At 43.9% G+C, this 25,808-nt stretch overlaps 1 protein-coding gene and 1 pseudogene across 1 annotated transcript; one reads left to right on the top strand and one right to left on the bottom strand.

Moving 5' to 3' along the window:
* The first annotated feature begins 1,176 nt into the window (after positions 1 to 1,176).
* Positions 1,177 to 2,595, top strand: LOC124659121 (anthocyanidin 5,3-O-glucosyltransferase-like). The gene has a single exon (XM_047197057.1). The coding sequence runs from the start codon at positions 1,180 to 1,182 to the stop codon at positions 2,593 to 2,595; it is 1,416 nt and encodes a 471-aa protein (XP_047053013.1). The 5' UTR covers positions 1,177 to 1,179.
* Positions 2,596 to 3,293: 698 nt separating this feature from the next.
* LOC124663068 overlaps positions 3,294 to 25,808 on the bottom strand; it is a 35,049-nt pseudogene continuing 12,534 nt past the window's right edge.

The following is a 25,808-nucleotide window of genomic DNA, read 5'->3' as shown; positions in this document are numbered from 1 at the left end:
TAGGTCAGTGGCCCGCCATCTTCAAGCGAACGACCATAAATAAGCCAGGATTTCTTACATGGGAATTGACCGAATAGGTTGTGGGCGTCATGACCAGCGACCGGTTCCGAGCGAGATGGCGACAGAGCATGGGCTAATATGGTGCGTACAACGGCACACGACGCCGCCATCAAACAGTTTCTTCCAATGAGGTGCAGGCTGAGCAAAAAGGTACCGACAATGGTGAGCGACAGGGCCAACGACGGCCTAGAGCTCCAGGTTGCAAAGGGGAGGGGAGCGACACAAATGGGGCGAGATGGATTTGTTGTGCCTGTCGGACATCCCTAGGATCGACTAGAGGAGGACGCGCGTGCACTCGCTTGTTGTCCACACTGATGCATTACTGTCAGACCGCAAAAGGTCCATTTTGTCGCACCGCTCGAGATGCCCTAACAGCTAAACTCGCTGCAACGGGACTTGAGTGCCTGACGAGAGAGCAGATGTGGTGCACTCGAGCACTAGTGCTCCTGGTTTTTGTAATATTTAAAATTATACATCTACTTTTTAAAAAATCATAAATTTTATTTTATGAATAAATACAAATGTTTTGAATACTTTTGGTAGAAGTTGCGTTGTATTTTGAGATATGGAAAAATAACAAATTTGTGGTTGTCTATAGGGATATAAAATTCAGATTTTTTTCAAAAATTTGTCTTTTTTGTATAGCTAAAATTATACATATTTACATTGAAAATTTACATCATACCTTCGAAATATTTGTATGTATGTGCACATTAAATTTTAGAATTTTCAAATCAATGAAATATATTTTTTAAATACCGAAATCACTGGTGTTCATGTGCCAAAGACACTTTTTAGCCTGAGGACCACGAAACATCCGTTACCACTGCATCACTCCGTTGCTAAATGCTCTAATTTTAGTTGTAGCCGCCTCCGATGAGTCATCATCATCAATTAAGTGCTTGGCCTGCTGTTTGTCGCCGACGACTTCGCAATATCACGACAAGCATACATCTTTTGTTTGTTTTGGTTGCTCACTAGTACATGTGCCATGTGATCGACAAGCATATCTTTAGCCTGCTACCCACCCTATAAACACTTGCTTGTTGCATCCTTCAGTTTCATGACACAAGCAGGAAAGCACAAAAATACTACACCAGAGCACAAACCACGCAAGCAATGGGAAGCAGCGTCGTGCTATACACATGGATGGTCAGGGGTCACCTCCACCCCATGACGCAGCTCGCAGATCACCTCGCCGGACATGGCGTTCCCGTCACCGTCGCCGTCGCCGACGTCCCGTCTACCGGTGAGTCGTCGCAGACCATTGCCCGCCTCTCTGCCACCTACCCTTCCGTGTCCTTCCACCTGCTCCCGCCGGCATCGACCCGTTCCGCGGACGCGGCCGACCCAAACGCCGACCCCTTCATCACCCTTATCGCCGACCTCCGCGCCACAAACGCCGCCCTCCTCGCCTTCCTGAGGTCTCTCCCTCCTGTCAAGGCTCTCGTCGCCGACTTCTTCTGCGCGTACGGGCTTGACGCCGCCGCGGAGCTCGGCGTCCCAGCCTACGTCTTCTTCTCCCTTTGCGCGTCGGCTCTTGCTACCTTCCTGCATATCCCCGTCATGCGCCCCGCCGTCTCCTTCGGGGAGATGGGCCGCTCCTTGCTGCACTTCCCGGGAGTCCACCCGATTCCGGCGTCCGACTTGCCTGAAGCCCTACTCGATCGATACAACATGCAGTACGATACAATTCTCGGTCTCTTCGAGCAACTGCCCAGAGCGACGGGCATACTGTCCAACACTTTCGACTGGCTGGAGTCCCGTGCCGTGAAGGCCATCAATGACGGGACTCCTCGCCCCGGCAAGTCGGTGCCGAAACTGTTCTGCGTCGGCCCGCTGGTCGGCGAGGAGAGGGGAGGCAATAAGAACCACGAATCCCTAAGTTGGCTGGATAAGCAGCCAGCCGGGAGCGTGGTCTTCCTGTGTTTCGGGAGCGCGAGCTCGGTGCCGGCGGAGCAGCTAAACGAGATCGCCGTCGGGCTGGAGAGGAGCGGGCACGCGTTCCTCTGGGCCGTGCGCGCGCCTGTCGCGCCGGACGCTGACTCCACGAAGCGGTTCGAGGGGCGAGGTGACGCGGCGGTGCAGGCGCTGCTGCCAGACGGGTTCTTGGACAGGACACGAGGGCGAGGAATGGTGGTGTCGTCCTGGGCGCCGCAGGTGGAGGTGCTCCGGCACCCGGCGATCGGCGCGTTCGTGACCCACTGCGGGTGGAACTCAATTATGGAGGCCGTCACAGCGGGGGTACCGATGCTGTGCTGGCCGATGTATGCGGAGCAGAGGATGAACAAGGTGTTCGTGGTGGAGGACATGAAGATTGGGGTGACCATGGACGGCTACGACGAGGTCATGGTGAAGGCTGGGGAGGTGGAGGCGAAGGTGAGGCTGGTCATGGACTCAGAGCATGGGAAGGAGATCAGGGACAGGACGATGCTGGCGAAACAGATGGCCGCCGATGCGCTCGAGTGCGGTGGATCGTCGACGGCAGCGTGCGTTGAGTTCATCAACAGTTTGAACATTTCTACTCCCAACTGAATCGGTCGAGGGTCTTGTTCAAAAAAAGAATCGGTCGAGGGTGAAGACACTGCTACTGCTCGTTGGCTTTTTCTTATGTACTGAGTGGAATGGTGGAGTGTACTTGTATGTGACACTTCAGTGCAAACTGTGAAACATATTTATGATTTCTATTTTCTGTAAAGTTGCACCATTCAGACTTCAGACAAATAACCCTAGCACTTCGATAGTAGCGGAAGGCAGTAGATTGAAAAAACCACCACAATTGGCAAGTTTGAAAAACCACCACTATTCGTTAAAATTGTAAAAATTTACCGGTATTCATTGAATTTGTTTCAATATATATATGTGCACGGATTCACAGGAGGTGAGCCTAGCTCAACTGGTTGGGGGAGTGGATGTACAAACCCAATACCTGAGTTCAAATCCTCACGGACACGAATTAAGGTTCCTATTTATACTTAAGGCCAGCGCTGGTCCCGATACTTATACGATTTATCTTGAGGACTATGCTTTAATCTTAACCAAGATTAAAAATCTTAGTACTCATGCCAAATGGCTGTGTGCATCCCTGGTTGGTGCAGAGGCCGGGAAGTGAAATTCTCCCCATTTTTAAGGGACCCGGAAGGGTTTGGGTTGCTTGTGAGACGAACATCAGGTGAAAAAGTGGCAATTCAGCATAACTTAGAATCTATAGATCCAGCAAGGAAAACTCTATCCTAGCGCTGCTGAGAAACCGCATCCCCTAACCTAGCGCTCCCAAGGACCCCCCTCCCCCTTCTCCCCCGCAGCGCCGCCGCCGGAGGGGGCGCCGGCGGAGCCGGGCGCGCCTCAAGGATGGTGGCGGCGGGGCGGTTCTTCTCCGCCTCCAATCTTCCCCTCGCGTTTCCCGGCGCAGGGGCGCTGCGCGGCGGCGGCCGGCGGCCACGGGCGGGCGCGCGGCGGCCCTCGGGCGGGCGTGCGGCGGCCACGCGGGCGGGCGGGCGCGCGGACCGCCTTGGCGGCTTGACCCGGCGAAGATTGCCTCGGGTGGCCGCAGCGGTGGAGACGGAGGGGCACGGCGGTTGTCGGCGCCGGGGCGGGTCCTGCCCTGCGTCGTCTTGGCGCAGGGGCGCACGGGGCTGGCCTTGGTGCTGGATGCCGGCGGTTGGACGACGGTGGCACGGCGAACTGGCGGCGGCATGGGTCCGATCTCGGGCCTCGCGGACCCTGGTCGCTGCTTTGCCTTCTATGGTCCGGCCGCGAGGATAGCCTTGGCCGTGTCGATCGGGCGACCATGGGTAGCGCCGCCGGATTCCTGGCCGGGGTTCGCAACTACTGCCGAGTCTTCTTCTCTGCGGCCGCCATGGGCTTGGCGGCGACGACATAGCAAGGCGATGATCGTTTTCTGAACCTCCTTCGTCGCCGTCGGGCGGCGGATGGCGGCGTGGGGGCCGTTTCGTCCGCGTCGAAGAATAAAGGTGGTGGTTCTACGATTCTTCTCGCACCAAGTTTGAAGATCTGTTGGATGCTTGTTCCCACCAGTCTGGGTGGATTGTCGGGTTCCGGAAGGTCCTGCCGGTGAAATTCATTGTGCGATAAATGCCTGAAGATTGCTGGATTGGGTGGTTTCGGTCGTTCGCACCCATGTTTTTTATCTGACCGTTTGGTTTCAGAGGGAGCGCTTCGAAGCTCTGCTGGCTGTTAATATCATGGATTTCGTTTTTTTCCATGGTGCTAGCGAAGAAGGTCATCAAGCCAAGATCGGTGGAATAGCTATGATGGTCGGATCTTGGTGGCGAGGTGGAATTGGCTTGGTGCTTCGTGACTTGAAACAGCAGCTGGTATGTGGGGCGACTGCACAGGAGAAGTTCAGATTCTTATCTTTCAGGGTGAAAGCCCAAGGTCTGGCCTTAATTGGTTGTGCCTGGCAATGTTCTTGTTGAAGGCATTGTTTTGAAACAGATGCGAAGCTGATCTTCTGGTGTTGTCTTGGTGGTGTTAGTGTTGCTGTTTCAAGTTATGGATCTCTGTAGCGGGACCTTTCTTTTTGTACTTCTTTTCTCTTTTTTGGTTGTGTGCATCCTTTATGCCATTAGGGTATGATGTTGTTGCAGAGGCTGGGTGTAATTGGTATCTCCACGATATTAATATATGCTCTTTATCGAAAAATGTGCACGGATTCACCAGTTTAGCTTTGTTAGCAAGATTTCTGACAAGTGGGACCTATTGTCAATAATGACGTGGCAGAAGATGAGGATGACCAACCTGAGAAACCTAACTATTACGGAGTTTTGTAAAAAAAGAATCGTGGAACCTAAATTTTTGTGGCCAGAGAGACTTGTATAGGATCTCTCTATTAGGTAGGATCTTAGGATCAACTCAGAGATATCATACATTAAAAATGCAAAAAAATCTGAAAAGTAATAAACAACATGCATTTAGGTTTTATCTACAACTCCAAGAAATTTTAGCTCAAAATCTGATCTACACTTGGAGATACAAAAAAGACAAAATCTATTGTGAATAGTATGATATCTAGTATTTCACACTATTCACACCTAGATTTATCTTTTTTTGTCTCTCTAAGTGAATGTCGAATTTGAAGTTGCAAATTTTCGACATATCCATAAATAGATGCCAAAGATTTATTCAAATTCGGATGTATCTATACACTAAATCGTTGTGACTAGATACATTCAAATTTAAACAAACTCTTGGCATCTATTCATGGACAGAGGTAGTATAACACAGATGTGTGTTGCCATTTTTTTCAGAATTTTTGAACATGTTTTGTCTTTACAAAAATTATTCTCATAGATCATATCTAAAACCTGATGCTACCTAAGTCTCCCCCCCACCCCCAAAGATGCGCTAGGTTGTACGACTAGAAATAAATAAACATGAGATATTTATTTCATTGCATGTATATCGCAAGACTTCTTTTTTGACCTTCGGCGCCATGTCCCGAAACTTGATTGGTATTGTATCTACCAAGCATCCGTTATAAACTCACAACTCAATGAATGTGGACTTCAGCTGAAATTCACTTTCAATCTTTGATGTATATGCTCCCCCTACCAAACATATTAAAATATCAAAAAGTTGCGACGGGTTACTTAATATTTGATAAACTTTACAAAAATTAAGCATGGCGAAGGAGTATCTCGCGTCCATTAATAGTTTAGATTGTCTTTTTCTCATAATCGGAAATGCATTTCTCCAAGTCTCTTAAAAACTCTTCAAATGACACGTCAGATTCAGGGCGTCCGCCGCCATTTTCTTGGCCGCTGTAAGGGTACATTGCCCCTATGTGTGGTTTTGGTAATTAATGACAACCCCTATGGACTAATGTTTTCATTGAGTTTATATGAAGGAATATTCCATAGGTACTACTTGCTCTCCATGTGTTGGATTCAAGTATGGATGCCATGAAGATAAAGGTATATCTTGTGTATTGGCATCAAGATCATCGGTATGAAGATATATATATGTGAGTCAATAAGATGATGGAGTATGGAATCAAGGTTGAGTTGGGCAAGTTCAAGATGAGCATCTCAAGTGAATCACATGCTTGAAGCTTGCCATCCATTTGGTAATAATGGACTAGTGAAGATGTGTATCAATGGAGCTTTCCCACCATAGTGTATGGGGGAGCATTTGTGAGTCTTCATGAAGCAACATTGGTCAAGTGAGGCATTCCGGCTTGAGTGAAGCTTGAAGAGTTATCATCAAGATCAAGCGGGATGCGCAAGGCAAAGGTATGGCCTTGCTAGGTTTTCCTTTTACCGGTCTCAAGGTGGATGTTGGGAGACCGGATTATAGGATAGATAGCCGCACTATTAAGAGGGGCTTTCGGTTGAGTAACTTGATCACATCGTCCTAGGGAGCTCAATCCTTTGCATACTTTGCATATCCTTATTGCTTCTTGGTGCTTCTCTATGTGAGGTTCTTGAGCTTGTTGCTAGCTTTACAACAAGCCCAAGTTCATCGAAAACGATGTTCGCATGCATCTTCTATTGCGTTTTCGAGGTTGGGTGATTTTACCGGTTATTCATGATATAAGGTTCTACCCTTTTATATTCATGATAAAATCCCCTCCTACAGTTTCATGAGTTTGCACTTTCTATTGGATAGCATTTGTTGTTATCTTTCCAACGAAATTAGTTTCATGTCAATCGGAGTTCGGGAGCAATAGTTATTAAAGAAAAGGTAAAAGAAGAAAAAGAAAAAGAAAAGGAAAAAAGGGGACGGCTGCCCGGTTGCCGCCCGGCCTGCCGGACCGCACGCCGGCCCACTCGGTCGACCGGGCGGCCACCGGCCCACGCGCCGGGCAGCCCAGCTCCACCTCCGGTCCGACCGGACCTTGACCGGGCCGCTTCTCAGTCCGGCCCAGGCGCCGGCCGCTACCGGGCCACCCGCGCGTCCCGCGGCTCCGGCCGGCTCGGTCGCCGGCCGGGCCTTAGCGCGCCCCCGCACGGCCCACCTCCCCGCGCGCCCCCTTGCTCCTCGCCGCCCATGCGCGCGCTCTGCCCCGCCCGGTCGGTGGGCCGGTCCGACCGGACAGGCCACCGGCCTCTCCGGCCCAGGCTCCGGTCGGCCGGCCTGCTGGCCGGCCTGGGCACTTTTTCAGCTCGTTTTTTATCCGATTTTCACCCGGTTTTCTCCCCAACGGTTATTTTTCTCCTTAGACTATAAATAGCCCTTCTTCCACCTTGAGCAACAACTTCTTCCCCTTTCTCTCACCTCCATTGTTGCATTTGAAGAAGTTGCTCTCTCCCTTGATTCCTCCAACCATTCTTGCTCATATTTGAGGATTTGAGAGAGGAGATCTAGATCTACACTTCCACCAAACCATTTCTTCTCTAAGTGAGGGAATCTCTTGGGATCTAGATCTTGGAGTCTTTGGTTGACTTTCCCCCTTGTTCTTTCTCTCCAATCTCATCCTAGCATTCGTTGCTTTGGTGGGATTTGAGAGTGAAGGACTTGAACACCTCTAGTGTTCTTGCTTTGCATCATTGCATAGTGTTGAGCTCTCCACCACGATTAGTTCGAGTGAGAGACCGTGAGCTTGTTACTCTTGGAGGGAAACCTCCTAGTTGGCTTGGCGGTTGGTGCTCCGGTGATCTCTTCAAGAAGATTGTGAAGAGGCCCGGGCTTCTCCTTCGTGGAGCTTGTGAAGTGGTTGTGGAGCTTGCCATCTCCGGAGCGGAGGAAAAGCTAACCATAAGGAAAGGGCCATTATCCTTCGTGGGTGTGGTTCGGAGAATAGGGTGAGCCTTCGTGGCGCGGGGAATCCTTCGTGGGACCTCCACTCCTCCAAACGTGACGTACCTTGTTGCAAAGCAAGGGAACACGGGAATACATCCTCGTCTCCGCGTGCCTCGGTTATTTCTATACCCGAGCTCTCTTTCCTTGTGATAGCCATCGTGCTTGAAGTACATATATCTTGCTATCACTTGTGCTACATATATCTTGTGCCTATCTTGCTTAGCTCTAGTTGCTATTGTTACACTTAGTTGAGCTTAGCATATTTAGGGTTTGTGCTTGTAAACTAAACGTTAGTTTAATTCCGCATTCTTACAAGACAAATCCGCAAGAGTTTGTAATTGCCTATTCACCCCCCCTCTAGGCGACATCTCGATCTTTCAATTGGTATCGAGCAAGGTCTCTCCTTGTTTAAGGCTTCACCGCCTTGAGAGTAAAGATGTCGGCTAGTAACTTAGTGCACAATGACACAATTATCTTTGTTGGCACAAATTATCTTTTGTGGCGAAATTGCTTGCTTTGCAAACTTCGGACCTTGTGTCCAAACATTGAGCAATTTCTAGATGTAGGTTTTTCTCCTCCGATGGATCCTCAAAATCTATCTTTAGAGGATGAGAAAAACTTACATCTTGAAGCTCAAGTATCTAATGAGCTTGTATTCTCTTTGAGACCATATTTTCATAGATTCTTGATATATATAAAGCGAAAATCGTCTCATGAGATGTGGATCAAGCTTAAGGAAATGTTTGGTGGATCCACTTCTCATTTGGTTGGTGGTGACTCCGAGGAGCTCTCTTCCCCTTCACATCATGAAGAGCTCCAAGTTGCTTCCACCTCCGGCCGTGATGAGTATCTCATCTTCTTCCACTTCACCAACGTGTAGCAAGACACGAGGTAATGATATGGTGAGTGGTGAGGAAAATTGCAATGTTGATATTGTGCTCAATAGTGATGTTTCTTCATCTCTATCCCATTGCAATACTTCCTCTTTGGACTTAAACACATCTAGCATTGAAAATAATCTACATGCTTGTGTTGATAGTCCACGCATATCATGCGTAAATTGCTCACATAAATCTCATGATGATATGCTTGCCTTGTCTTGCTCCCATAATCAAAATGCTTCTATCTCCTCTAGTTGTTTGACTAACAATGTAGAGGAAACCGAACACTCTATGGATCAAGACATGTTTTCAAATGAGGATTCAAGAATTTCTTCATCTTCATCCTCCGGTTCGCACATGTGCCTTATGGCAAATGGATCAAAGGTATCTCCTACTTTGACTCCTAACACTTCCTCTAATGATGAGAAGTGATGATGATGACAATGATGAAGAATATAATATCTTGGTGCATGATATGGCGATGGTATATGCTTCTCTTCATGGTAATAAAGAAGCTCGTGCTAATCTCGAACACTCTATGGATACCTTGAGTAAATATAGGGAAACCATAGTGGAGTTGGAGTCCCATGTTGAAAATAGGGAAACTGAGATTCACTCTCCTCAAGCATGAGCTAAAAGATGAGAAGCATACTAATTTTATGCTCACACAAAAATTTGAATCCTATAAGCTTGAAAATGAGAAAATCTATTGTTGATGCTTGTGCTACTAACTCTACTTCTTGTGAAGCATCTATCTTAAAGGAGAATGTTGAGTTAAGAGCTCAACTTGATTGCTAACTAGCAATTATAGGAAATTGGAAGAAAGTCAATAAAACGCTCTCGAGCTCTCATGATGACCTTCTAATTTCCTATGATGGGCTAAAGTTAGCTCATGAGGCTAGTATCACTAAGGTAACATCTTGTGAGCCTCATGTGGACATTAGCAAAATCTCTACTACAAATGCTAAATTGCCATGTGCTAGTCCTTGTAATCCATCTAGTCAAACTAGTGATACACCTTGTGTTGGATTACTTGCCTTGCCTTGTTGCTCTAACAATGAAGCTTCTACTTCCTCTAGTACTTGTATTTCTACTAACCATGTAGAGGAAATAAAAGAGCTTGAGGCCCAAGTCCTTTCTTTGAAGAAAGACTTGGAAAAGCGTCATGAAGGGAAATCCGCACTTGACAAGATGCTAAGTGTGCAACAATCCCGCAATGACAAGGGTGGACTTGGATTCAACTCCAATAACAAGAACAAGTCCAAGAGCAAGAACAACAAGAAGAAGGGCCAAGACAAAGTCAAGGATCCGGCCAAGTTGGTTTGCTTCAAGTGCAAGGTTGAAGGGCATCATGTTAGATCATGCCCATTGAAGAAGAAGAAGAAGCACTTGAGTGAGAAACAACAAGGGAAACGGCCACAAGGTCAAGGTCAAGCTCATGCTCGACCTCAAGTTGAAGATATGCCACTTCCTAAGAAGAATCAAGATAAAGTTCCCCAAAAGAATAAATCAATAAGGAAGAAAAAGGGGAACACTTGCTACTTATGTCGTGAGAAGGGGCACTTTGCTTCTTCTTGCTTAGGTAGTACCTTATCTAACCCTATAATTGTTGATGATGATTATTCTCTAGGGAAGGATAAGGATGGCAATGTGTTTGCCAAGTTTGTTGGAACTCAAAGTGGTCTCAAGAAAAGAACCATTTGGGTTGCCAAGCCTATTGTGACTAACCTCTTAGGACCCAACTTGGTTGGGGACCAACAAGCTCAAACTTGATCGATAGGTACATAGTGGAGGGCATTGGAACTTGGCTTTCATGAAGACTAAGGATCTTCATATGTTATATTTGACCAAGCCAAGTCGTATGGATCATTATCTGTATCTTTATCCAATGTCTCCTTGAACGTACGCTCAACGTATCGATAATTTCTTATGTTCCATGCTACTATTATTGATGATACACTACATGTTTTATACACACTTATATGTCATATTATATGCATTTTCCGGAACTAACCTATTGACGAGATGCCGAAGTGCCGGTCCTCGTTTTCTCGCTGTTTTTGGTTTCGTAAATCCTAGTAACGAAATATTCTCGAATCGGACGAAATCAACGCCCAATATTCTTATTTTTCCCGAAGCCATCCGTAACACACGAGAGACCGCGAGGGGAGCCCGGTGGGCCCGCATGCCACATGGTGGCGCGGCCCAGGCCCCGGCGCGCCACCCTATGGTGTCGCCGCACTCGTTGACCCTCCCGACGCCGCCTCTTCCGCCTATATAAAGCCTCCGTCGCGAAAACCCTATAGACAATAAGCCACGATACGAGAAAAGTTCCGGAGCCGCCGTCATCGCGAAGCCAAGATCTGGGGGACAGGAGTCTCGTTCCGACACGCCGCCGGAGCGGGGAAGTGCCCCCGAAGGCTTCTCCATCGACACCGCTGCCATCTCCACCGCCATCTTCATCACCGCCGATGCTCCCATGAGGAGGGAGTAGTTCTCCATCGAGGCTCAGGGCCGTACCGGTAGCTATGTGGTTCATCTCTCTCCTATGTGCTTCAATACAATAATCTCATGAGCTGCCTTACATGATTGAGATTCATATGATGATGCTTGTAATCTAGATGTCATTATGCTAGTCAAGTGGGTTTTACTTATGTGATCTCCGGAGACTCCTTGTCCCACGTGTGTAAAGGTGACGGTGTGTGCACCGTGTGGGTCTCTTAGGCTATATTTCACGAAGTACTTATTCACCGTTGAAGAGCGTAGTGAAGTGCTTATTTATATCTCTTTATGATTGCAATGTGCATCGTATCACAATTTATCTATGTGCTACTCTAGTGATGTGTTATTAAAGTAGTTTTATTCCTCCTGCATGTGTGCAAAGGTGACGATGCGTGCACCGTGTTAGTACTTGGTATAAGCTATGATCATGATCTCTTGTAGATTATGAAGTTAACTATTGCTATGATAGTATTGATGTGATCTATTCCTCCTATCATATGCATGAAGGTGATGGTGTGCATGCTATGTTAGTACTTGGTATAATTGTTATGATCTATCTATGCACTCTAAGGTTACTTAAATATGAACATTGAATGTTGTGGAGCTTGTTAACTCCGGCATTGAGGAGTTCGTGTAATCCTACGCAATGAATGGTGTTCATCATCCAACAAGAGAGTGTAGAGTAAGTAGTATTTATCTATTCAGTTATGTGATCAATGTTGAGAGTGTCCACTAGTGAAAGTATAATCCCTAGGCCTTGTTTCCTAAACACTGCGAATTACTACTCGTTTATTTACTCGTGTTACTATTGCATGTATTACTACAGCTACACGCCATAGCTTTATTTCAGCATTGTTATTACTGCTCATATATATCCATATCACTTGCATTTCACTATCTCTTCGCCGAACTAGTGCACCTATACATCGACAAGTGTATTAGGTGTGTTGGGGACACAAGAGACTTCTTGCTATTGTGGTTGCAGTGGTTGCATGAGAGGGATATCTTTGACCTCTTCCTCCCCGAGTTCGATAAACCTTGGGTGATCCACTTAAGGGAAACTTGTTGCTCGTTCTACAAACCTCTCGCTCTTGGAGGCCCAACACTGTCTACAGGAATAGAAGCGTGCACGTAGACATCAAGCTATTTTCCGGCGCCGTTGCCGGGGAGGTAAGGTAAAAGGTACTCACACTCCGGATCTCGACTACTAAGCTATTTCCTAGCACCGTTGTCCGTGTGTAAGTACTTGAAGTTATTTCCTTTAGACTCCTGCAATTGCGATCATTTGGTTTCTTGTTTACACTAGTTAGGCATAATGGAAACTAACAATGAGCTTTTTATTCTATTTCCTGAGTTAAGACATGGATGGTTTGATGCGAAAATTAAAAAACCTATGGAACCTTATTTACATGCTAGTAGCAATGTTATTAGTATGAACACCATTGTTGATAATGCTATGGAAGAATTCTAAGCTTGGGGAAGCTGGCTTTGATGAGCATGATATTTTTAGTCCCCCAAGCTTTGAGGAGAAAATTTTCTTTGATGATACTTTGCCTCCCATTTATGATGATTATAATGATAGTAGTCTTTTGGTACCACCTACTATGGAGGATAAAGTTTGATTATGATTATACTATGCCTCCTATATTTGATGATGAGAATAATAATGATAGCTACTTTGTTGAATTTGCTCCCACTACAATTAATAAGAATGACTATGCTTATGATGGGAGTAGTAATTATTTTGTGCATGAGACTCATGATAAGAATGCTTTATGTGATAGTTATATTGTTGAGTTTGTTCATGATGCTACTAGAAATTATTATGAGAGAGGAAAATATGATTGTAGAAATTTTCATGTTACTAAAACACCTCTCTATATGCTGAAAATTTTGAAGTTACTTGTGTTTTATCTTCCTATGCTTGTCACTTTGTTCTACATGAATTTATTTGTGTACAAGATTCCTATGCATAGGAAGTGGGTTAGACTTAAATGTGTTTTGAATTTGCTTCTTGATGCTCTCTTTTGCTTCAACTCTTATTTCTCGTGAGAGCATCATTAAAATTACTGAGCCCATCTTAATGGCTATAAAGAAAGCACTTCTTGGGAGATAACTCATGCTTTTATTTTACTACAGCAATTTTGTTTTATATTTGAGTCTTGGAAGTTGTTACTACTGTAGCAACCTCTCATTATCTTTATTTTATTGCATTGTTGTGCCAAGTAAAGTCTTCTGATAGTCAAAGTTGATACTAGATTTGGGATCGCTGCGCAGAAACAGCATTTCTTGTCTGTCACGAAATTTGAGCACAGCCCCGTCTGTAGGTAACTCAGAAAAATCTGCCAATTTACGAGCGTGATCCTCAGATATGTACGCAACTTTCATTAGTATTTGAGCTTTTTCCATTTGAGCAAGTCTAAGTGCCCTGATTAAAATTCGTCTTTACGGACTGTTCTGTTTTTGACAGATTCTGCCTTTTATTTCGCATTGCCGCTTTTGCTATGTTTGAATGGATTTCTTTGTTCCATTAACTTTCAGTAGCTTTGTGCAATGTCCAGAAGTGTTAAGAATGATTGTGTCACCTCTGAATATGTGAATTTTCAATTATGCACTAACCCTCTAATGAGTTTGTTTTGAAGTTTGGTGTGGAGGAAGTTTTCAAGGATCAAGAGAGGAGGATGATATAATATGATCAAGAAGAGTGAAAGGTCTAAGCTTGGGGATGCCCCCGTGGTTCATCCCTGCATATTTCAAGAAGACTCAAGCATCTAAGCTTGGGGATGCCCAAGGCATCCCCTTCTTCATCGACAACTTATCAGTGTTACCTCTAGTGAAACTATATTTTTATTCCGTCACATCTTATGTGCTTTACTTGGAGCGTCCGTGTGCTTTTATTTTCGTTTTGGTTTGTTTTCTAGTTCTCTGAATAAATTCATGCTTGTGTGGGAGAGAGACACGCTCCGCTGGTTCGTATGAACACATGTGTTCTTAGCTTTTAATGTTCATGGCGAAGGTTGAAACTGCTTCGTTCATTGTTATATGGTTGGAAACGGGAAATGCCGCATGTAGTAAATGGTTTAATGTCTTGGATAATTTGATACTTGGCAATTGTTGTGCTCATATAGATCATGTTTAAGCTCTTGCATCATATACTTTGCACCTATTAATGAAGAAATACATAGAGCTTGCTAAAATTTGGTTTGCATAATTGGTCTCTCTAAGGTCTAGATAATTTCTAGTATTGAGGTGTTTGAACAACAAGGAAGACGATGTAGAGTCTTATAATGCTTACAATATGTTCTTTATGTGAGTTTTGCTGTACTCGTTCATTACTTGAGTTTGCTTCAAACAACCTTGCTAGCCTAAACCTTGTATCGAGTGGGATTACTTCTCATGCATCCAAATCCTTGAGCCAAAAACTATGCCATTTGTGTTCACCATACCTACCTACTACATGGTATTTCTCCGCCATTCCAAAGTAAATTACTTGAGTGCTACCTTTAAAAATTCTATCACCTTGTCTTTGCAATATATAGCTCATGGGACAAATAGCCTTAAAAACTATTGTAGTGATTGAATATGTAGCTTATGCATCTTTATTTCTTATTAAGTTGCTTGTTGTGCGATAACCATGCTTCGGGGACGCCACCAACTATTACACCTTTGTTGAATATCATGTGAGTTGCTATGCATGTCCGTCTTGTCTCAAGTAAGGGTGATCTATCATGATCAAACGGTTGGAGTATGCATATTGTTAGAGAAGAACATTGGGCCGCTAACTAAAGCCATGAATCATGGTGGAAGTTTCGAGTTTGGAAAATTAATCCTCAATCTGCATATGAGAATATTATTCATTGTTGACATGCTTATGCATTAAAGAGGAGTCCATTATCCGTTGTCTATGTTGTCCCGGTATGGATGTCTAAGTTGAGAATAATCAAAAGCAAGAAATCCAAATGCGATCTTTCTCCTTAGACCTTTGTACAGAGCGGCATGGAGGTACCCCTTTGTGACACTTGGTTGAAACATATGTTATGGAATGATAATCCATGTAATCCAAGCTAATTAGGACAAGGTGCGAGCACTATTGGTATATCTATGCATGAGGCTTGCAACTTGTAGGATGTACTTATACATAACACATATGATTTATTACTACCGTTGACAAAATTGTTTCTATGTTTTCAAAATGAAAAGCTCTAGCACAAAAATAGTAATCCATGCTTTCCTCTTCGAAGGGCCTTTCTTCTACTTTTATTGTTGAGTCAGCTTTACCTACTCTCTCTCTATCTTAAGAAGCAAACACTTGTGTCAACTCGTGTGCATTGATTCCTACATACTTGCCTATTGCACTTGTTATATTACTTTGTGTTGACAATTATCCATGAGATAAACATGTTGTAAGTTGATAAGCAACCGCTGAAACTTATATCTTCCTTTGTGTTGTTTCAACAGCCTTCTACTTTGAATTTATTGCTTTATGAGTTAACTCTTATGCAAGACTTATTGATGCTTGTCTTGAAAGTACTATTCATGAAAAGTCTTTGCTATATGATTCATTTGTTTATTCATTGTCATTCACCATTGCTTTGAATCGCTGCATTCATCTACACATGCTTTACAATAGTATTGATCAAGATTATGATAGCATGTCACTTAAGAAATTATCTTTGTTATCGTTTTACCTACTCGAGGACGAGTAGGAACTAAGCTTGGGGATGCTGATACGTCTCCAACGTATCGATAATTTCTTATGTTCCATGCTACTATTATTGATGATATCTACATATGTTTTATACACACTTATACATCATATTATATGCATTTTCCGGAACTAACCTATTGACAAGATGCCGAAGTGCTAGTTCCTGTTTTCTCGCTGTTTTTGGTTCCGTAAATCCTAGTAACGGAAATATTCTCGAATTGGACGAAATCAACGCCCAATATCCTATTTTTCCCGGAAGCTATCCAGAACACACGAAGAGCGGCTAGAGGGGAGCCCGGAGGGCCCACACCACATGGCGGCGCGGCCCAGGCCCCGGCCGCGCCACCTATGGTGTGGTCGCACTCGTTGACCCTCCCGAGGCCGCCTCTTCCGCCTATATAAAGCCTCCGTCGCGAAAACCCTATGAACAATAAGCCACGATACGAGAAAAGTTCCGGAGCCGCCGCCATCGCGAAGCCAAGATCTCGGGGACAGGAGTCTCCGTTCCGGCACGCCGCCGGAGCGGGAAAGTGCCCCCGAAGTCATCTCCATCGACACCACCGCCATCTTCATCGCCATCTTCATCACCGCTGCTGCTCCCATGATGAGGAGGGAGTAGTTCTCCATCGAGGCTAGGGGCCGTACCGGTAGCTATGTGGTTCATCTCTCCTATGTGCTTCAATACTAATCTCATGAGCTGCCTTACATGATTGAGATTCATATGATGATGCTTGTAATCTAGATGTCATTATGCTAGTCAAGTGGTTTTACTTATGTGATCTCCGGAGACTCCTTGTCCCACGTGTGTAAAGGTGAGTGTGCACGTGTGGGTCTCTTAGGCTATATTTCATGAGTGCTTATTCCCGTTGAAGGCGTAGTGAAGTGCTTATTTATATCTCTTTATGATTGCAATGTCATCATATCACTTTATCTATGTGCTACTCTAGTGATGTGTTATTAAAGTAGTTTGATTCCTCCGCATGTGTAAAGGTGACAGCGTGCACGTGTTAGTACTTGGTATATGCTATGATTGTGATCTCTTGTAGATTATGAAGTTAACTATTACTATGATAGTATTGATGCGATCTATTCCTCCTATCATATGCATGAAGGTGACGAGTGTGCATGCTATGTTAGTACTTGGTTTAATTGTATTGATCTATCTATGCACTCTAAGGTTACTTAAATATGAACATTGAATGTTGTGGAGCTTGTTAACTCCGGCATTGAGGGAGCTCGTGTAATCCTACACAATGAATGGTGTTCATCATCCAACAAGAGAGTGTAGAGTAAGTAGTATTTATCTATTCTGTTATGTGATCAATGTTGAGAGTGTCCACTAGTGAAAGTGTAATCCCTAGGCCTTGTTTCCTAAGCACTCTGAGTTACTCACTGCTTGTTTACGTTTACTCTGTTACTATTGCATGTATTACTACCACCAGCAACTACACGCCATGCTATTATTTCGGCACCATTGCTACTCGCTCATATACATCCATACCACTTGTATTTCACTATCTCTTCGCCGAACTAGTGCACCATACGAAAGTGTATTAGGTGTGTTGGGGACACAAGAGACTTCTTGCTATTGTGGTTGCAGTGGTTGCATTGAGAGGGATATCTTTGACCTCTACCTCCCTGAGTTCGATAAACCTTGGGTGATTCACTTAAGGGACACTTGCTGCTGTTCTACAAACCTCTGCTCTTGGAGGCCCAACACTGTCTACAGGAATAGAAGCGTGCGTAGACATCAATCTTCATATATTATATTTTACCAAGCCAAGTCATAAGGATTATCATATATATCTTATATCCAATGTTCCTCTTTGCGGTAACTTGTACTCCAACTCTTCACATTTATTGTAAGTTACTTGCCCCTTTGCATGTTTGGTTTTGTACCAAATATGTGTATGTGTTGTGTCTTACTTACCTATCTTGTGTATTCAAGTATGTTTGTTTGACTCATCATATACTTGTGTATTGTTGTGAGCCTAATGCATCTTGATAATATCTTATTTGGCTCTATTTGAGTGATTAATGGAACATTCCATTTTGGGGGAGTGATATGCATTGTGCATCTCTCTTCTCTAAAATGTGTGTACATGGGTATCACCACTTAGTATTGATATTGCAAGATTATCTAGTCACTATGTGGTGTGTCATAATCATGAGAAATTCAAATTCTAAATGTCCATTAATCATCTCTAGTCGAATTTTAGTTGCCTCTTGTTTAAGAAGAAATGTTTTATCACATTATGGGGGAGTAATATGTTTTGTACATATCACAAGCCTAAGAAAATGTGAACATATGAGGTTATGCCACTTGGAGTTGATACACGTAATTATCTTGTTCCTAGGTGGCATGTTTGCTCAAACAAGCTCCACTTCTATTAAAAAGCTTTTATTGGCTCATTCTATGGATTCTTGTTTGATTAAGAAATTCTTGGTACGGTTTTCCTCAAATACATATCTCTATATCTTATTTGGGACACCGTTTGCTTCAAGTTATTCTATTCATTGCCGTGCGTGAATGTTTGACTAATTGAAGCTATCAAGAATCTTCATCCGTTCATAGTGCTTAATTCTATATACTTATCCTATGCCTTTTATTGTGAAGTTGATCCTTGCTATCATTGTCAATACTCCACCGAAATTATTTCCAATATACTCATTGTCTTTGACAATTGATAACCTTGTATTGTGGTTGAATTCATGGATCATCTTCACCTTGGATTGCTTCTTATTGCCTTATTTTATTTCCAAGAAATCTTTGTTGCTCCCACGTGTCTTCCTTGTCCCTTTGAAAAATCTTTTGATAAATTCTCTTGATTCATATCAAGTGTGTGTTTTGGAAGACAAACCTTTTCCTTACGGTACATTGTGCCATTGTGAAAAGTGTAGAGGGTTTGGTTTATTTGTTCGAACCTTGCTCTTTTTGGGAGTTTTTGCTATCTCATTCCTTCTTCTATGCTTTATTTGTTGAATGAGATAAATTATTTGAGCATGTTTGCTTTATTTCATACTTTATGCTCAATGGTTTATTCTTAGTTCATTTGTTGAATTTTGTTGAAAAAATCTTTTGAGATTTGCTTCTTAGATATAACTTGGACAACAAATTTGTTTGGTCACATCTCTATGCCTTATTTAATTCTTTTGGTGTTTTGTCCAAAGTATGTCTTTCTTGGATCCTTTAAAGTCTTTATGCATGCTTATATGTAATTTGTTTATATTTGTAGCATGTTTGCTTTCCTTGATCCATTATATAGGGTATACTACATCAAATCCTAAATGGCTAAGATGTGCATGAAATTCAAATTTCATCAAAATATGCACATATTTATATGAAGTGTGTCCTATATATTGTGGTTAGCCTAACCATTTTGGACTTAATAAGTTTGGGGACCAAGATGTACTTGGATAATGTTTTAGGTACATTGGAGATGCAATGGAGGCTTGTCTCATCTATAAGGAAGGTGTTGTCACCATATGAGAATTGGAGTCAAGCTAGGATGATCGATGAACTCTTATCTACTACATCAAGTCATTGCTATCTCGGTAACAAGTATCTTATTCATGCATTCTCATATAGCATCCAACCTCTTGTAGGTTGTATCTTGGCATGAAATTATTTATTTCAAAAATATTACGGTTCTTGAAAACTCATTTTTAAAGTAAAACTTCTTATTGTACATTTGAGTAATTTGAGAAGATGCATATGATAGGTTATATATATATCATATTTATGATTCACCTATCACAAATATGCCCTCTAGCAATATATTGCATATCAATTCCTCAAAGAGCTCTTGTGTGCAATATTGATGAAATTGTGAAATAAATCCGTATTTGTGATACTTGTTGCCTCTCTCAAAACATTCCAACTAGCTTTACTTCCCTTATTGTTAGTTGTGATGTTTTTGAGATTTTACTTGGTTGAAGCTCATTCATATACCATAAGTGTATAAATTGGAGCCATAGGCTATATATGCTTCTTAAGCAAACATCCTTTGGTATATTCTATGACTTCATCTTGGATATCATGTCTTATTTATTTTGTTAACCTCTTGTGTGTGCATGTTTCTTTATGGATCACTATGTCCACTTTAGAAACTTATATACATGAGAGCGTTAATCCATCAACTTGATATCCTTGTTCCTTGCCAACCATCACTACAAGAAAAGTTCTGATAGACAACGTCCCAAAATCGTCAACTAAGGGGCATTTTTCGTCGCCTATGGGCCTAACCCGACGATATGGGTTCTGTTGTCGAAACTGCGTCAGGCAAAGTCCAACGACGATTTTTTCGGTCCGTCGCGCTTGGGCGCCCTTCCGCCACGGAAAATCGGACCGTTGCGCAAGTGTTTTCGGGAGCCCGTTGACTGCTGACGTCATGCAAACTGACACGTGGCAGACGCCGTTAACTGGCAGTTAACGGCGTTAACCGGCTGAAACCCCGTGGTAGATGGTAGGCCCACACGAGGCCTCGCCACGTCTTAAGCGGGCCGGGCCGGATGACATAGTTTGACCGGTCAACTATATAGCCGGGCTGGTCCATTAGTTACGTGGGCCGGGCCTAACCTCTAATGTTGATCGGTCAAAACTTAAATGGGCCGACCCATTTAACATGTGGGGTCCACCTTACAAGAATCGGGCCGCCCAAGAAGCAAGTGGGCCGGGCCAAAACACAGGTGGGTCCCACTTTCCTGTTAAAAGGCCGGCCCATTTAGTGTGTGGGGTCCACCGTATAGCAAGTGGGCCGGCCCAACAAGATAGTGGGCCGGCCAAAACACAGTGGGTCCCACTTTCCAGCTTAAAGGGTCGGCCCATTTAGTATGTGGGGTCCACCATATAGCAAGTGGGCCGGCCCAACAAAATAGTGGACCGGCCAAAAACACAGTGGGTCCCACTTTCCTCGTTAAAGGGCCGACCCATTTAGTATGTGGGGTCCACCATATAGCAAGTGGGCCGGCCCACCAAGATAGTGGGCCGGCCAAAAACACGGTGGGTCCCACATTCCCGTTAATGGGCCGCCCATTTGGTAAGTGGGGTCCACCATATAGAAAGTGGGCCGGCCCAACAAGATAGTGGGCCGGCCAAAAACACAGTGGGTCCCACCTTCCTATTAAAGGGCCGGCTCATTGTGTGGGGTCCACCATAGATGGGCACCACCAAGATAGGCAGCACAGTGGGTCCCACCTTCCATTAAAGGGCCCAACCAAGGGACCATAGAGTGGGCCGGCCCAATAAGCATGTGGAGCCCATTATCGTGTAACCGGGCCGGCCTACTAAAGAAGTGGGCCGGCCCAAAATGAAAGTGGGTCCCACACTACTGTAAGTGGGCCGGCCCAACTGTTGTAGGGCCCTACTTGTTTGACTAGTCAACTTGCATTAAATTTCATGAGCCTAAAATCTGATTTCAATGATACACACAAGTACATACACAAATAAAACAAATAGGAAAATTACAAGGCAATTAATGTGCCCAAATAAAAAAATTACATAGAATCATTGAGGACTTCTATTAGCATCATCAATAACACGTTGACATTTGGCAATCGCCTTGATTGAATCTTGTGTACTCTTTGTCAACATATCAGCTACATATCTTAAAGCAACAATACCATGTCTTTTATAAAGTACAACCTTGAGATATTTACTCGTTTGATGAAAGAAATGGTCTAGGTTGACGGCTATGAGAAGATGCATCGAAGAAAGATCGAACTTTTGTGGGCCTCACTTTCTAATGAAGATTGCTTCATCACAACTGCATTCTGATAATAATGCAAAAAGAGTTAAACGATGAACTATGCAAACATTTATTATGCAATGTAGATATAAGATAATAACAAGTTGCATAAATAAGACATGTATGGAACTTGTACTAAGCACAAACTTACATCATAATGTTGCACAGTGGTCGCTACTGCATCCTTTTTGGCGACTATCTTCTAATGATGACTCGCTTCATTAAAACCGCATTCGGTAACATTGTAAACATAGTTACAACAATTAACTATTCAAACATGTATTACGCAATGTAGAGATCAGATAACGAAGATGTAGCGTAAATAAGCACAAGATAAGATAAGATGCATGTACTAAGCACATACTCGGCTCACCGCAGGTCCTTCTCTTGCGTGCACTAGTCGTGGTCAACATGCCTATCATTTTAGGTTCAGCCATCAAGTGAAATGCTAATCCTCCCGCTCCATTGTCCTTAATCCGTGTTTAGATATCACATTTAAGACCAAGTCAGCTGGTTTCAAATAACAAAAAACTTGAGCCGCCAAATGAATAAGCCAATATTTACCAGATATCGATTAAAACCAACTAGATGTTGCTTTGCATGAGATACGAATTTCGACATTCAGATTTAGAGTAGGGTAATGCCAAGGTTTTACACATAAAGTAAACTCGGCATTAAGAATGACCAAATGTCGTGTTCAAATCACCCTCGAAGTTTCTCCAAGACAAGCATATCAAATAGGCGTAAACATAGTAAAGCATGAATGGCATTGCTATGGCAGGGTTCCAAGTGTTAATCTCTTGCATAAGGAACAATGCATATAGGTTATAGATAATAACGTAAGTAAACCGCCAAAATTACCAACCACGAACTCGGATTCCAACCTTACCTAGCGTCCCCGCCGTTAATGTTGGATGTTCTAATAAGTGGTTCGCATGATCAATCCCTAGGAAAATAACATTGACAAGTCAGCCTACGATAATACAAAGACCAGACATGCACGCAAAGAATAACTATATAAGCTAAAGACGAGGTATAAGAGCAAGCAGATTGGAAATGCACATAGCATGATTATAAAAGCAGTAGTGAGAATAGCGGACACGAGAAAACAGCTAGCGGTGAGCTAATGACGTGGTATAAGAACAAGCAGATTGGAAATGCCCATAGCACGACTATAAAAGCAAGTACGACAATAGCATGCAGACAAAAACAAGTTGGCAAGCAAATGAATGGGTACAAGGCTATAAATATGTGGATGCACACAGTGTCGATAGAATGAACAGGATGGTAGCGACCGGATAATGCTTTTGTATCTGTACAATATTTAAACAAACTTCATGCGAAGCAACACATCAAGAAAGTTAACGGCATATGAGATCCGCAAATAACTACACAAAACATGGCTAAAGAAACACCGCGATCTAACGGGCCAGCGTACTCAACCAAGCTGCGGCGGGGTGGACGGGGCGGCAACTTGCATTCCAGCATGCGGCGAACGCGGGAGACGATGAATCGACCCTGTTTCAAGTAGAAGCGGGCGTTAGTGAAGCAGCATCTGGTTGGCCGGCAAGGTATTCGGTGAAGTTGATACAGCCGCCGCGGCGAGGTAGTCGGTGGCGAGGTCGGCGGTGAAGCAGATCCGTCGCGTGGCGAGGTCTGGCGGTGAAGCGCATCCGTCGGTGACGAGGGCGGCGGGGAGCGGATCGGGTGGGTGGACAGCCAACACGATCAAGGCTACGCCGTGGAGGAGTATGCCGGCGGCGAAGCGGATCTAGTACCGTAGAGAGTCGAGCTTTGGCGTGTGAGAGTATTTTTGAGCTAATGGGGCGAATGGTTGGTGGGTGGGTGTGGGCCGGTGGGGAGGGTTCGGGATCTAGGCAAGATATTTCATTGTTACCGAATGAGCCCTCCATGGTCGGTGGGTTGTAGCTTCCGGACCAGGGTTAAAAGGGTAAAACTGGTCACGGGATTTTCGAATGGATGCGGCGGGATGATTTGGCGCGCGGCCGAAATTTTCAGCTTCAAGCTACGAGCGTAACGACAAAAATAATGTTCTTCCCCATGGAGCTCTCATTTCTTCCTCTTCTCTTTCTCTCTCGAGTCTCTCCCACTCCCCCGGCTCCTCTCCCCCTTCTCTCCGGCGGCCTCGCCGGCCGGAGACGAGGCCGACTTCTCTCTGTATATTGTACACCCTCCGAACTAAATTAATTGATTCAACTTTCCTTAGACGTGTATGTATCTAGAGTAAAAACATGTGTGGATACATCCATATTTAGATAAGCAAAGTTGAGTCACCTAATTTGGATCCGAGGGAGTTAGTGTTGTTGTAAGCTTAGATCCAAGTTGTTTCCCATGAGCAGAATGGCGCAATGGAGTCGGGGATCTCGTCATCGGCTTCGGATCCGGCCTATGGTGAATCTCGCGGATCTTGCCGGCCAAACCCCGATCCGGTGCCATCAATGTGATGGCGCTAACGGTGAGGCTTGCTTTGGTCGATGCTTCGGATCCGGCCAATGGGGAAGTCAAGCTGCTAAAGTTCACAAGCTCGGGGCATACGACAGCGTCATCCGTCTTGCCCGTGCACATCTTGGACTTTCAGCGGCCCTTCTCGTAGCCAATATGCCGTTGCTGAGGCCCTTCTTCTCCTTCGTCCTGGCGACTACCGGCGACACCGTCCCAAGTGGTGCGTCCCCGGCGACGGAGTTGCTGGAAAGGATGCGGAGCAGAGATCCGATGTGCGGTCGAGAAGGACTCGATTGATTTTCTTCTATATGTTTTGGGGTCCTTTTTGTAAAGTTGCAGGTTCTATTAGTTATTGTCTAGTACTTTTGGTCCTCTATGTAATTTTTTGGACTAGTTTCCATTGGCACCGATAAACTTGAATTTTGACAAGTTCACGGGGAAAAAATTCCTTTGCACATATGGCCTATCATGTATAAACATTCTTGAGATTTAAACTATATGTAATGTGCCATGCATTAACCCTAAACCATATATATGTAACTAACCCTAGCTGATCAAACCCTACTTAATTAAAACAAATAACCCTAAACTATACGCATGCACTTTATGCGCAAAGGCGCTGGTGCCTCTAATAATGTGTGTGCGCACTCGATCGATGATCCCTAAACCTTATACAACCCTGAAACCCTAATCCCTAATCCCTAAACCCTAAACACCCTAAACACTAAACCCTAGACCCTAAACCCTAACCCTAACCCTAAACCCTAATTAAACCCTATATATAGGCCAACGACACTTAATTGTGCATCAAGCAGAGCCGTGGGTGCCTCGCGGTCCTCTAATTAAATTAAATGTGCCATGCATTAACCCTAAACCATATATATGTAACTAACCATAGCTAATCAACCCTACTTAATGAAAACACATAACCCTAAACTATACTAGCTATAACCCGATCTAATAAAAACATGCTCTATATATAGCAAGCTAGCTAGCAAACCGTAGATTAACACCAATTAATATATACATGGCCTATATCGATCATGTTGTATAACATATCCTCGAGATTCATTAATTAATTATATAATTATCGTGATAAATTAATTAACTTTAATTTTGACAAGTTCTCTCGAATGAAAACACATTTGATTAAGTTGCCTCATAATATATATATATATAATTAGTGTGCATGCATGGCCTACCATGCATTCGTGCATATATTTTAATGTATATTTGAACATATTCTTGGGGATTTCAATCTCTCTCTCTCGATCATCTATATATCGTTGGTGGCCAAAAACACACATATATATGCATGCAATTTATGCGTAAAGGCGCGGGTGCCTCTAATAATGTGTGTGCGCACTCGATCGATGATCCCTAAACCTTAAACAACCCTAAAACCTTAAATCCCTAATCCCTAAACCCTAAACACCCTAAACACTAAACCCTAAACCCTAGACCCTAAACGTACCCTAACCCTAACCCTAACCCTAACCCTAAACCCTAGCTAATCCTAAACCCCAATTAAACCCTATGTATAGGCCAACGACACTTAATTGTGCATCGATCGAGCGGGTCATGGGTGCCTCGCGATCCTCTAATAAAATTAAATGTGCCATGCATTAACCCTAAACCATATATATGTAACTAACCCTAGCTAATCAACCCTACTTAATTAAA

The sequence above is a fragment of the Lolium rigidum genome, chromosome 6 (assembly GCF_022539505.1).
Source record: "Lolium rigidum isolate FL_2022 chromosome 6, APGP_CSIRO_Lrig_0.1, whole genome shotgun sequence".
Lineage (NCBI taxonomy): Eukaryota > Viridiplantae > Streptophyta > Magnoliopsida > Poales > Poaceae > Lolium > Lolium rigidum.
This window is presented reverse-complemented; position numbering and strand designations above follow the sequence as displayed.

Excerpts from the sequence above, each read along its gene's own strand:
- LOC124659121 (XM_047197057.1), top strand. The coding sequence starts at position 1,180 with ATGGGAAGCAGCGTCGTGCTATACACATGGATGGTCAGGGGTCACCTC.